The 14,444-nt window shown below is 43.4% G+C and overlaps 1 protein-coding gene across 4 annotated transcripts in view; it reads left to right on the top strand.

Moving 5' to 3' along the window:
- znf609b (zinc finger protein 609b) overlaps positions 1–14,444 on the top strand; it is a 75,181-nt gene that overhangs the window by 51,274 nt on the left and 9,463 nt on the right. For all 4 annotated transcript variants that reach the window (XM_070971528.1, XM_070971438.1, XM_070971699.1 and 1 more), the window contains exons 3-4: positions 948–1,173; positions 12,769–12,856. In XM_070971528.1, the coding sequence (XP_070827629.1) occupies positions 948–1,173; positions 12,769–12,856 (314 nt within the window). The remainder of the gene's footprint in view (positions 1–947; positions 1,174–12,768; positions 12,857–14,444) is intronic.

The following is a 14,444-nucleotide window of genomic DNA, read 5'->3' as shown; positions in this document are numbered from 1 at the left end:
CTCCTCATCGTACTCAGTTTGGAGCCGTGAGTAGATTAAAACAATTATTTAAAGGGTGTACAGGCTTATAATCCAATGTGTCAGTTGTTATTTTGTCTTCTCACTCTAATTGGATCCAGCATTGGCAGCATATTCCTGAGCACTGAGTGGTTTATGCCCAATTAATAAATGTGTGTTGTTGGCTGCAGCGGCACATTCCTCCTGCAGTTCATTGCTAATGATTTGGAGTGCTTTAATGTCGACTGCTTTGAATGAAGAGCACTAAGCCTGGTGTCACAGTGGCTCTTAAATCACCATCAGTCTTCCTTTCTGTCTCTTTGCCGCCTACACACTTTTCTACCTCCACTTCTCTCTCTTGCACGTTTCCCCTCATCGTCTCCCTCCCCTCCTTGTTCTTTTCATTTTTGGTTTTCACGTGGGCCCACTGTCTCTTCATTGCTGTCACAGTGTGTCAGAACAGGTGGAATCAATTACTGACCCTCTGCAGCCCGCTCCCCTACCACAACTAGCTTTTTAATTGAGGGAATTAATGAGTGATCGGCCTGTGAGATGATTTGGTGTCACGGATCTCACTCGGCTGTGTGCGAGGGAGGAAGGTTGGGGAAGGGATTGTCTGACCAATCCTGCATAACTAATTCTGTCCTTCCACAGAGGCAGTCGAAGCAGTTCACGTCTCTCCCTGCCTTCGCTGCCTGCTAATCACCTCTAAGGTTGAGGAAAGACACATTGCTATATTACAACACTAACTGCTGCATCACTCTTTTGCTGATTAGGACTGCTCTCAAGGGCCACTGGTAACCAGGATGACTTCCACGCGCTCAGCGCTTTGTGACCCCATTGTGGCGTCCATTGGCCGTATCTTAACTTCTGCTCTGTATGTGTTTATACAGTAGTTCTGAAGTGTCTCATGTGTTTCTCTCTCTCAACCCCCACTTCTTTCTTCACAGATGGAATCTCCTGTCTCCACGCCAGCACCTCCTCCCCTCCACCTCCTGGCCACAGTAGGCAACAGTGAGATCGCCTCACCATGTGAGCAGATAATGGTGCGCACACGCTCAGTGGCGGTGAACACATCCGACGTGGCCCTGGCTACTGAACCTGAGTGCTTGGGGCCCTGCGAGCCGGGTACCAGCGTCAACCTCGAAGGCATCGTGTGGCAGGAAACTGAAGACGGTAAGTGAGGCGGTTTAACCTGCTGTCAAGCAGGGGTGGAAGTCTTCAGCGCATTTTGAGTAAAACCGTTCCCACTTTTAGTCCACCAAATCAGAACATGAAATATAAAATGTGAAGCTAACTGGTCTCGCTGAGAGAAAAGTGTGTGGATTGTGGAACCACAGCCTGTTTTATTTTCAGTTGTTATGATTCATTGTACACATACAGGAAGACTTTGCTAGAAAAATGCATCGATCTAAGCTAAGCTAAGCTGTCATGTTGAAACAGATTTATATTTTTTTTTAAACAAAATTAGGGCCTAGGGTTATTTTCTTCACCTGATCAGAAATGGGAAAGTGGTGCACTGTGTGTTGGTTTGATGGTGCCGGAGTTCGGTGCACTGCTTCATTAATGTTAGCCTCTGGGTGACGGCGTCCTAGCATACTTTGCCTTCATCTTGCAAAGCTCACATGCTGTTTGTCAGGTCGAGCCCGAGTTTTTCGTGTCTAGATGTCTTCACTGCAGACGGGGCTGGTTGGATTGAATCTTCTTCTTCATTGCAGCAGAACTCTTGCTGTGCTATTAACGGTGTAGAATCGAATTTTAGAATCTATGAATTGAACCGAATCATCGCGAATAAGAATCGCAGCTCTGTACCTGAATCAGTTTTTCCTCCACCCTCCTGTTTGGTGAATCTCCTCCCTGTGAAACAGCTCAGTCCTGGATTTTGCCTAAAAGTCAATAAGCTGGAGACACATGTGATAGTTTATTTTGTACTTTTGTTTACATAGCCAGTGTGGTTGCATTAATGCGTCGAAGAGGGATGGGTTTGTCAACACTTTAATGAAGCCTCTGTTGTTTAAAAAATTATCATCATGCTGTCATTACCATACATATTTTGTCTGCTAAAATGTAATTGGATATGCCCCGAGTGCCTCAGGAGCTGGTGGTGGTACTAATGTGTGCTTTAACAGCACACATGCTGCATAATATTGCCAACAAGAATAGCAGTTGGCAGGCAGTTCTTAGGTGACCTTGATTTGTTTTTTTGCTCTGGAGTACGCAGACAGGAGTTTGTTGCACAGAGATATCTGGTCTCAACAACAACATGCCTCATAACACAAAGCACTTTTTTGCAAGTGTGCCAGTTGGGAATTGAGTTGGCTCCTCTCCTGCAGCGCAGTCCAAGTGAAATCTTAGACCCGTTCAGTTTTCCTGCCTTTGATCGAAACCGCATTCAGCTTATTTAATTTTAAGATGTATCACTAGCACTATCAGGTTTTGCTGGGTCTGAAAAACTGCCCTCTTTTTCTGTCGTGCATGTGAAATAACGCAAACACCTAATCTTCAAAGCAGCTCGAGCTCAGTTGCTCGGCGGGCATGCTGAGTACAAATCGCCCACACATCTACTGTGCTGCTTGTTGGTTCACTCGGAGGAACCAAACAGAAAAAGGTCCCTGCCTCATCAACATTCCCAAAGCACAGTCCCTGCTATTGAGTCCCCCCTCCTCCCTTTTTTTTTGATTTTTGCTCCAGCCCTGGGCTGTGTCTGATTCACCCCTGTCCTCCTCTCTATTGCAACTCTTTTCTGTTACCAAGCATCCAGCCAGTCACCCCTTGACTCTGTTTCCAAGCAAACGGGGAGAGAGCGAGTGCAAGGCAGGGGGTTGGGGCAGGATGGGGGGGGGGGGGGGGGGGTAGACAAGGCTACTTCTGTTAGTGACACAAACATGGCTCAGAGCCAACACCAGTACTATGTTTGTGCTCCCTCATTCTCTGCCTCCCACAGAGTGATTGACCCTCCCCCTCGCCCTGCCCCCTTCCCTTTCCCCGTCCAAGTCTGTCCTTTGCCTGCACTCACTCTCTCAAAGCTGCTATTTTGGCTGAAAAGGTAGTGGTTTGGCCTGATGGGGCTGTGTTTTCTTCTGATTCTACTCTATCTGGCTCAGTGGGAGGGGGCTGGTGGGAGCTTTGGAGTGGTTTTAGAAGTGGAGAGGGGAGGTGGCGGGAGTTTGTATGGAGGGAAGGGGGGGGCTTTGCAGGTGTAGCACACAGGTTGTTATGGCCATTGGAGCTGTGAGGCCAGTAGGGTTTCCAGAAACCAGCACATTTTGTTCCTTTGAAGCCTTTTTTTATCCCAGACAAACCTCCACCAGGGAGGTATTCAGGGAGGAAACCATGTGATAAAGGATGAAGAGATATATTTGATAACTGCAACAGTGGCCCTTGGTCATCTGACACCACTGCTCGTTCAATGCTGACAAAATCAGCTATAGTTGTGTGTGTTATTCCTTAACAGATATGTGATTGTCAGTTTTTACTGTCACAAATGGCCATCAGTGTAGCTGGTGCTCTTAAAGAAAAGGTTGAATCTGTATCTGAGTTTCTAAGGAGGAATTTCTCAATGGCCTCCATTGTATTGCATTTTGCACACTACATTAAGCAACACAAAGATCTGTATTCCTTCTACTGTACATCATTGTAATGGTACGAGCCCCTCACAGCCCACTGGCTAGTTTTACAATGAAAGAGACCCAGATGCTGCTTACTTCAAACTGCACTGCCATTCTGCTGTTTTTCCCTAAGAGACCTATGACAGCAGACTTCTCTCATTGTGGGGCATCTGAGCAAATTAGAACCAAATGAGGAAATCAAGCAAATCCAGACAGAGTACCAAGGAAGAGCAACAAACAGAGGCCCCAAAGACATAGCAGAGGCATCCTGATTAGCAGTGAAGTTGAGCAGTCCCCCACATCTCTGCATGACAAGTCTCATACAGAGCTGTTTAGGCATGCACTGTGTGTGTGCGCGCGATTCATTTAGCATGCCAACCAACAGCTGCTTCATCACCTCCGCCTTTCGGCCTTGTGGGAGTAAATGAACAACAGGCTTTCAGTAATTGTCTGTGCCTCACCCGACTCACAGAGTGCCAGAGAAAGAAACAGATGAGGAGGAAGCAAGCGGCACCTGACACAATGCGATCACAGGAGCTGAACCTTCGGTCAGAGCTGACAAGAATCTCGTCTGATGAGGCCGAATAAATTTTTCATCCTGTGTAATTTGAGCGCAGATGTTGCAGCCCGTTCAGCCGAATCTGGATAATGGCGAGATCTAAATAGCAGCCTGAATGTATGTCTGGATTACTGAGTGGACAGAGTATCCCACAAGACTTTAAAAAAAAACAAACACACAATTTGGTGCATTTAGTCCTGTGGAGGAGAAAAAATGATAATATGAGGTGAGGTAAAGTGAGTCTGTGTCATTCAGTCAGTCTGGGGGCGAGTGAAGCGTAGACAGGAGGAAGGGGGGGGGGGGGGGGGGCAGAGCTGTGGTATTTTAAGGCCCGGCACTGACACAAATCCCCTCAGCGCAGACGAGGCAGTGGCAGCTCCCAGGGTCGTGTCAGCAGAGCGATGGGCCAACCCCTCCCAGGCTTAGCATGCTGATACCTCCAAATGTCATCTCTGAAATGCTGGAGAAGTTTATTGCTCTTGAAACGCAGCCCAGAATGCCTTGGCTCCTGCTCCAGGGTAGAGGGAACACAGAGGGGGCCCCTTTGGCCAAACACTGCAGCTCCAAAGTGCCAGTGAACTCCCCTCCACCCCCCTTCCCCTCCAGCCTCACACACACACACACACACACACACACACACACACACACACACACACACACACACACACACACACACACAGACCCTCCAGTACACAACAGTCTATTCCCAAAGCTGGTCCCACAGCTTCTTAAGCTCCCTAATAGATAAATAATACAGGCTGTTTGTGATAAAATGTTTGTCTCATGGATTATTTATGCAACACACATTACATCATTGTAGCGCTGGCTTTAGCACAGGAGTTAAAAGCTGGCTGACATCTGAATAGAAGAGAGGTCAGTGTGAAACATATTCCTGTATAAACATTTGAGAGATGTCTTTTTTCCTCTATTCCTGCAGCCCTGTCAGTGAGTGGAGAAGGGGAATGCTGTATGAAAGGAGCACTTGGCTCTGTAGCTCACTTGCCAGCTATGCTTCCTTGCTCTTTTGAAGACCACCTGTCAGTGGCCTCATTGAAATGTTTTTTTTTTTCTTTTACAAAGGCGAGCACTGGCTGCTCTCTGTGAACTCACCATAGAAACTGTCCTTGAAATAAGAGTGAGCTTTCTCAGGAGGCCTGTAGCCCTCTGCCAGGCCAATGAGCAAGAAGAAGAAGGAGTGAGGAATCAATCGTGAAAGGACCAACTTCGGCTGACAGTAGAGGACGTAGTGAAAAGAAAAAAAACAAGCGATGCGCATTCTTCCCTCCCCAGCCCACATTCTGGAGATTTTCAGATCCTCAGCCATGTTTACTTTCCAGCCTGCCCAGCCAGTCTTCACCCTCATCGCTGTTAACTATGCAAGAGTGGAAGTGACCAATTTCCAGGGAAAAACACTCCCATGTTCCTAAATATGTGGTTGAAATAATACTCTGCAAGGAAATTAAGATAGCTGAACTGCCATTCCTTGAGGGGGGAGGCTGGTCTTGTTAGTCCCAAATTTAGGACCCTGGGTGGTGTTACCAAGATGGCGCCTGAGCGAACCCAGATCTCTTAAGAGGGAATTGGTTCCTGTTCATGCTGGCTGACAACTGCATTTTTTCAAGCATTTAAATGGTCTTGAAACATAATTCATATGCCTGGTGGAATTGTAGGCTTTGCCAGTGGTTGTCATAAGATATCATGTTTGCTATATACACGTCAGCGAGAGCTTGAGTAATGCGCCTTTGGCAGGCTTGTCTCTTAATCTCAGCACCATCTCCTTTAAGGGAAAACACCAGAGGGTTTGTTTTAACAGAGAGATTGTAGATTTACCAAGATGACATTTAAGGAAACAGCTCCTTGCCTCACTACAAGTTATTTACAGTAATAGATGCACATGAAGTTGGTGGAGTTATTTTGTTGGGAGCTACATTTGTTCAACATGTTTTGTGACCTACTACCGCTGTAGGAGCAAACATGTAACTGCTGCACGATGCTGATAATGCTGCGACGATGTGGAAGGCATACTAATGCTTCCTACCTTTGCCTCTCAGTGGTATGAGAGAACTGACCTTCTCACAGGCTGTTATTCTTGTCAGTGAGAGTGACTTCGCACTTTTACCTTGTGTGAACCGGACTGCAGCGTGAACTTTTCCGATACGGCTCACTCTAAAATTCAAAATATGATGACCAGGAGTTGGTCTTTGAAGCCTTCTCTGGAAACATTTGTGCAACTGTGAGAACAACAAATTCATGATAGAGATTACAAAGCAGAAAAACATGATACCATAAGCAAGAGTTGGATCTAATGTATTCTAAAAATGAAGGATGGTAACAAGGAAATTAGATTTACGGAAATATGAGTTATTCCTGACACCAGGAAGCAACACAGTATCAACACAGAAGATCAACATTATGTCACCATAGGGAGTACAACACAGTAATTAATCGAGGAAGCATACGCATAGATTTCACAACAATGAAAAGCAAAGGTAAAAAGAGTAAACAGCCCAACAGTAATTAACATCTGCTTTGAATGTTGACTTAGCAACATATTGGCCTCTAGTGTAAAGGCTAGGTTGGATAGCAGGAAGCTGATCCTGGAAAAGCTAAACCAACAAATGCATAACAGCTGTTATAGTAGATACCTACTGTTAATGCTCCAAGGGCATGTGGGGAGTAGTTAAAGGATTCCTGTCAGTATTTGCTGCTCACGGATCTGACAAAATGGTGGATGCAATGACACCAATTAAACTGCTGTAGAACTGTGCCGGTGGTGGTGTTCAGTGTTGAATGAGACTGACTGCTGGTGGCAGAATGCCCACAGTGACGTCTTCAGATTGTTTGTTTTGTCCAACCAACAGTACAAAACTCAAAGATACTCAGTTTACTCTCATATGAGACAAAACTGCAAATTTTAACATTTGAGAAGCTGGAAATTCAATTTAATTTAATCTAAACAGCTGCAGATTAATATTGGATTAGCTAATCAGTTGATGCCACCAATCATTACATGCAGTGTAACTTTGACTATTACCTCCACTTTAGCATAACAATTAAATGCACTGCATTCGACTGTATAACCAGCATTCCTCATGCATTTCGTCCTAAATTCCTGTCAGCCTCGGATTTAAGAAAAGGTCAGTCTTAGGTCTTTGTATTCTGACACTGACATAGCCGGACAAGCTCGGCTTCATTTTATGCACCACGAGTGCAGAAACACTCTTAAAATGGACTGCTGGAAACATGCTCAGACACTTGAATGCTCAAACGCTTCATTTATCAGTGTTACAGTTATTGCTCATGGCAGCACCCAGCTATCTTTTATCTTCTCTGCGTAATGAATACTGACACTATTTTTCTCATTGTTCTCACTTTCATGTCTACATGCAACCTTGATGAGTGCTACTTTGAGTGCAGAGAAAATGGAGATGAGCAAAGAGCTGTTTTCTACTAGGATACAAAGAGGGCTGTAAAAGCTGTCAATAATTGCTTTAGTATCTGACTGTGCAAAAGGTGATGATTGCAAGTGCTGTAATTGCTCACATAACTATTATTATCACTTAATCAAGACTTGTGTTGTTTTAATCAGAAAGCTCTTAAACGCATTTAAAGATGAATACAAACCTTTAATTTGATACTCGCAAGAGCAGTCTTATAATGTCACACCGTCATTACACAGGAGTGAGCTCCCATTTTCAAAGATAACAAAGGGTTTTTGACAAGGTCAGTCAGTGAAAATGCCGTTAACCCCACTGAATTCCTGTTGAGTTGAAGCGGAGCAGAGGTCAGCCTGTGAACCCACGGCCCTCACCAGCAGCACAGGACCTGATATTTTGCCCCCACTGCAACCTAATGAAATGTGTTAAGGAGGGAGGAGGGGGGTTGGAGGGCCGGAGGGGGCAGTCACCCATGCAGTCGACGACCTACTCCTGACTTAATTTGTCCCCCTACATTACCCTCTTGTTCAAGTAATCCTTTACAAGTACGCGGTGGAGTTTGCTGCGCAAGGAGGGCTGCCATTTGTTGTGCGACAGCATTGAAAGGGAGTGAGTGGTAAAATTGCAGGCCTATTCCTCCCAGTGATGTGGGCTTCACTCAGCTGTCATGAGTGACCCTAATAAGGCCGACAGAAGGGGAGGGGGCGGGAGCTGGGTTTGCTCCAAATCAGTCTGTTTCTTCCCCAGAAATAAATCTAGTCAGTATAGACAGAGATCATGGCTCACACAGGCGCTGATATGTAACTCGCCGTGTGTAAACAAATCATCATGCATGGAAAGTCATCTCAGTTTCTTGTGTCATTTGCTTTCTGCCACAGGGAAATTTGTTTGGGTTGTTTTGTCAAGGGCTTTCTGTGTTTAGACAGACTCTGCCTTGACATCTTTGTCCCAACAGCTTGAAAATTATTCAGTGGATGAAAGTGTACAGATAATTCAAATGGCTTTCAGCTTTCAGCATTGAAACTTAATCTTTTTGAAAACCCTTGAGCATATTTCTGTGATAATGCCAAGAAACTCTGATTTCACATCCCCCTGTCAAGAGACTTTATTAAGTAGTGCAGTCAAAACAATGTGTTGTAAATTATGTTAAAAGTAGATTCTGCATAGAAACATTTGAGTAGCTAATTTTTACAAAATTTAGTAATATTACCAATAATTATTAAAAAAAGTCTCCTCATCTGAAAGCGTCCCATCATATTTAATCACCACACTCAGAAAAGGAGTGATGGCTTCCCCCAGAGAAGTTGTTAAGCCAGGTGGGAATTATCTGTTTGATAACCCACGCCCACATGACTCAACACACAATGAGGGTAAAGAGCACTGATCTCAGACCTGCTCCTGTAGTGCATTCATGTTTTAACCAACAGATGTTGCTGGCGAGCTTTCGTGCCATTATATCTATGTTACCAACCAAGCCGCCCCACTGTAGTCTAAAAAACATCTTTAAAATACGCTGCATGGAAAGACAAATCCTGGTGCTTAGGCTTGGCAAGCTGGATGTGCAATCGACATATCAGTTCATTGTTTAACATGTCAGTATCAGCACAGTAATAATAAAATAAGTTGCTTAATGAGGAGAAACTGTCATCTGAACAAGGTGCATCGTTGATGAGAAAATCCATCTAATTTTGTATGCAGTAGGGTAGAACTGATCGTTCTACTTCACTCAGAAATAATCATTATCTCCAGAAAATAATCAGTATGATTTAAGGAAAGAATCAGGTAGAAATGACAGGATTGCAGTAACGATGCAAAAGGATTTTCAGGTATCTGTCATTATTTCTACTCGTTGGAATAATTCAGGCTCTGTTTACCTCCTTCTTTTAAGTCATGCGCGAGATGAGGAGTATGATATGATAACTTGGTCTGTCTGTTTCAGTTTCAGTTCAGCGTATACACGCTGAAAGCCTTGAGCAGCATTAATTCTGCTTGTCCTTTTAAAACCAATTAAATAAACATGAAGTGCTGCAGCATTTTTGAGTTAGTAACCACGTTTTGGTTTTTTTTAGCACCATTCCCATTTGACTTGAGACGCATCCAGATTTCTTTGAATGTCCTTGAGATGTCCCACATAGTGTTCTGGGAACTACTTTATTAGCATTCACAGAAAGTATTGCAGAGGCAGAGAGATCTGAGGTGACCCAGAAGCCTAAAACCACTCTGACAGGATTACAGAGTTCCTTGGCTTCAGCATAGGAGGGTGGCCAGAAGGATTTCAATCTAAGGAAAAAGCAAAGATTCTGAAACTGAAGCAAAGAAACTGATGTAGTTTAAGTTAAGCTATTGGTCTGTAATGTTAACTTTTCAAGGTTTTCTGTTGCATACTTTTTAGTCATGTGGGATGGTGCATGTCCATTAGCAGTAGCAGTTGTTAAACACATTTCCTATGGCTGCCCTATCCATTAATTAGTTCAAGGGTGCTTGATGATTGAGCTTTTTACTCACCTTTTGCCCCGATGAGAAATAAAGTATTATTTAGAGTTGAAATGCTCAGCAAGATTGATTGATTTGGGACCTGTCGTCCATTTTTGCATGTATGAAGCTGTTTGCAACCTGACGCTGTGGGCTTTTTTATACTGGCAAGCCCGAGAGTTGTACTCAAGGGAAGTGCAGGTAAATTCAGATTGTGCTAAAGATCTGTGTTCCAACAGGACAGCGATCCATATCGCACAGCTTAATACACCGTGGAATTTCTTCAGAGCAAGATTGTGAAAGTCCTTGATGACTGAGCCGAAGGTCAGACTTGAGTCATGTTTAAAGAAAACCTTTGCAGCGGCTTGAAGATGGTTTTTGAGATACTCCTGGTTCTGCTTGACTGAGCTTGAGTAAATCTGTGGGAACAATTACAGGAAATCCAAAAATACTGATGTGCTAAATTAACAGCCATAGCTACGAGATGGGCCAAAGCTGCATCAGTGTCACCTTTGGTTGAAATACCAATTTAGATGTATGGACTACTGTATTGTCCAGAAGTTTTGGAATAAAATCCGGTGTCCATTTCTAGTTTGTTGTTATCAAGTATGAAAATTAGGATCCTTAAAGAAGTTGTGAGACATTTTGGGCAATGTGTTAATTGCGTTCTTGCCGAGAGTGACATGAAAACCACTCTTGTGTCTGTCTCTTAAATACAAAGCTACTCCCAGCAGCCAGTTATCTTAGCTTATCTCAGCAGTAATACTAAAATTCCATCCATGCTCATCCATTGTCACGGCTACTGAAGTGAGGAGACAGTCTAACATAAAGCCCCTAATTTAAAATAAAATGATTAAAGACTTGTAACAACTCCTGGTATAATTTCTAAACCCCTCGCTGGAGAAAGCAGGGAAGACTATATCCTGCACATCATGAAAGGCTACTCATTCATTTGCCCTGCCTTGATTTACATCCTGCCACAACCAGCTGCCAGAGCCATTTTGTGTTGGAGTGTTTGGAGAGCTTAGGGGGGCGGGCTGTTAAAGGCGTTTTAGAAAAGGTCTGTGTTATTTTAATGTGACAGAAATCTGAACTGGAGAAGCTCTCCACTGCCCTGCACACACATCAACGACATTCGCAGTCGGATCTAGCCTTGACCAAGTGCTCGTGTTTTCAGGCCATAGGGTGAAGGAAGAGACTTGTGGCCAAGTGTCAGCAGGTTCCTGTAAACATATATAAATGCCTTATACTCTCGCTGTTTTATGCCAGAGGCAGCGAGAGAAAAATGAGGTCTGAACTGTGACTTGTGTGTGGGAGGGAAAAAGATTGTAAGCCGGGGATGGTTATACCATTGAAAAGAGGAAATGAGGGTGAGGGTGAAGGAGAGAGGGAAAATGGGGTGAGCAAGAGAGGTTTCCTAAGCTAATAAAATGCTCGGAGGGACGGAAGCTGCCAGCCAGCATTCCTGTGCCATTAGATAAGTTAGCTCGCTGCAGCCTCCAGTTTCTCTGCAGTGCTGAAGTGGCAAGCTAAGGTCACCACTGGGGAGTGAGGGGGATGGTGGGGGCAATAAATTCAGAATGCTTTTGTGCACGGTGGTGGCTCCTAATCCTCTGAAGCGATTTGGTTGATGATTTACTTTTGAATTTACGGGCAAAAGCTGCAAATTAACATTCATCTGTCTCTACCATGCTGTCCATTTAACATGGCCTTCAACAGCAGCCATCCTGTGCCATTTTTTGCATTAGCATAAATTGTATTTACTGCATTTAAATGTCCACAGTGGAGCATGGTTTTTAGTTTAGTGATTTTGTGCAAATTTGCATAGTTGATTCTGACATTTCGATGACAAGCTCTTGCCAGATGAACAGTATTTGGTTTCTGAAGGAAACCAATACATAGAGAGTTGTGCGGTCTTCTGGAACTAATTTTAGATTTTAAATGCGAGGTCAGGTTATCACGCTCGGCGCAGGTCGGATTGTGTAGCTCACACTGAGTGCTACCAACTTCACGCTAGCCAAATGGCAACACAGAAGCTTCTAAGTGTGACAGATTGCAGCAATACCGGAGAAGTCAAGGAGCTTCTCTTGCACACTCAGTTACAGTCTGTCAAACTGAAACGTTCACGTTGAATTGGTTTAATCCAGGATCTTGTTGCTTGTTTTTAAAAAGCTGTTGTGTGTAGATCCATATTCTCCCCAAGGTAGTACATTTCTGGGCTGCAAAGTGAGATAGAGGACTGAGGAAAAAAAAATTACTTCCAAATAATTCTCCTTTAGGGAAATCGTCTGTGCTCTGAGAAAGCTTATTTAAATGGAAAGGGTGTTCAGTGAGTATTCCCCAGTAACCTCAGTGTGATCATTCTCAGTGAGACCTTCTGCCAGTATCCAATATAGGTTCTACAGCACTGACTGCAGTTGAATCTGTCCCAAGTCATTTAGAAGATATCAGTCAATCTTGGCCCTACGGCTTTACTGTGTGAAGAAGATTAAAAAAAATGATCTTTGACTTGTATAATTGTCTTGCATGTGGCCCCCTTTAGCAGAGATCAACACACTGACGCAGCAGCCATGATGGACGGTTATATATGAATCTCACTGTAAAACATCCTTTGCTGTGTTTTTTTTTTGCATAATCTCAATCACTGTCTGAGTTAACACAGAGTAAATGACCTCTCTGATTCCTTGTGTCACAGGCATGCTGGTGGTCAATGTTACTTGGAGAAACAAGACATATGTGGGCACCCTGTTGGACTGTACACGACATGACTGGGCTCCCCCCAGGTAAGGAGCATTGTTTGTATTTCAGCTGGAGAAAGCAGGAAAGCATATAGATATATAAATGTGTGTCACCTGATCTACCATTGTTCTATTAATGGTCCCTCCCTTGTTTGGTGTTGTTAAGACTAAAGCTACACGCACTGATTTTGCACAATATGTGCACTTTACAAGGACTTCGCTGTCACATGTGGTAGTTTTAAATGTCAAGGTAGAAAAGAATTCATGATTGCAATGAATCATTGATGCGCTCTCTTTATCCAAGCTGCACTTGGTCTCTTAACCTTTTCATATTCTGTGTGATATGAATCTGCTGTAGTAGCATCAGCTCAAGGATATATGGCCCAATGCACCAATTCGCCTGTGTGCAGCTGGACCTTCCAAGTCCATGTTAGTCTTTATCTCCTGTCTGGGGAAACAGGATTCATTGGCAAACGTCTGATGTCCCAGGAGGTAGTTGTGGAAATAGAAAGCTACTCTAACAAGCCAGATTGCAGAATCCAATTATCAGAGTAATAGCTTTTCCTCAGCATTGTATAACATTCTCTATCACAAAGGCTGCAATTTCTTAGATCAGTGTTATGTGGGCGGTAGCTTAAGGTGTTTGTAATTTCTGGGTATTTGCCTTTGTTATGCAAAATACACAAGTTGTGCAAAATGCATCTACAAGCACTTGCTTTGATTTAGAACACCTGCACTTTATCTAAATGTAAATATAAATCTAAATTTGAAATGCATGGTTAAGTGCAATATGAAAAAATCAGGATTAAAGCAGTGCTAATGGAAAACAAGGACAGGCTGTATCACACTAATGTATCACAGAACAGTAATGTTCAGTAAGTGCGGTTTGCACAGTAAGTGAGGTTTGCTGGGCTGTATTTGCACCAAGATAGTCTTACAGTTTGCAGCACGACTACATTAGGGACACACCATGAATAATTCAGAAAGCTTTCAACGGACTGAATATAAACTTGGGCTTGTAATGAGTCTAAATTCCTCTACCACTGTCAGACTACGGATGTATTCACATCCCCTGCTGGGGTTGAAATTGTTTGGAGAGACTTGTAGAGGAAGCTGTGAGTCATACCAGCCCGGTGTCTCTCTTTGTCACAGATTGCTAACCTTCACTGCTGTGCAGAAAGATAATTACATTACTGTTATAGAGAGATAAGGCCAAACTGCTATTTTAAGTATTTGAATGACTCTATGTTTTGATTAAAAAGCAGCCAGAGTGTTCACTGCTGTCTTTTCAAATGATGTTTACGTGTCCTTCATTTGGAAAGACATGTGGCTTTGTTTAAAGAGTTTACTCACTGATAGTATACAAAATATCCAATGGGTATGTTATGAGAGGACAGGGGCAGAACAATGGTGTACATATTTTGATATCATTGCCATTGTTTGTTATGGGTTTGGAACTAAAAAGCACTCAAACCCTGCGTAGTCTCATCATTGGTGTTATTGTTATGACTTAGTTTCTGTTTTCTGAATTTCTTTTAGACAGTATGTAAATGTGGTATGTTATTTGGCATATCATATCTGGACTTTCCAGTGTATTTAATAAGATAAGGTCACATCTTGATTGCACACAGGT

Source organism: Chaetodon trifascialis, chromosome 1, assembly GCF_039877785.1.
Source record: "Chaetodon trifascialis isolate fChaTrf1 chromosome 1, fChaTrf1.hap1, whole genome shotgun sequence".
Lineage (NCBI taxonomy): Eukaryota > Metazoa > Chordata > Actinopteri > Chaetodontiformes > Chaetodontidae > Chaetodon > Chaetodon trifascialis.
The sequence above is the reverse complement of the archived record's forward strand: the minus strand, read 5'-3'. Positions and strand labels throughout refer to the sequence as shown.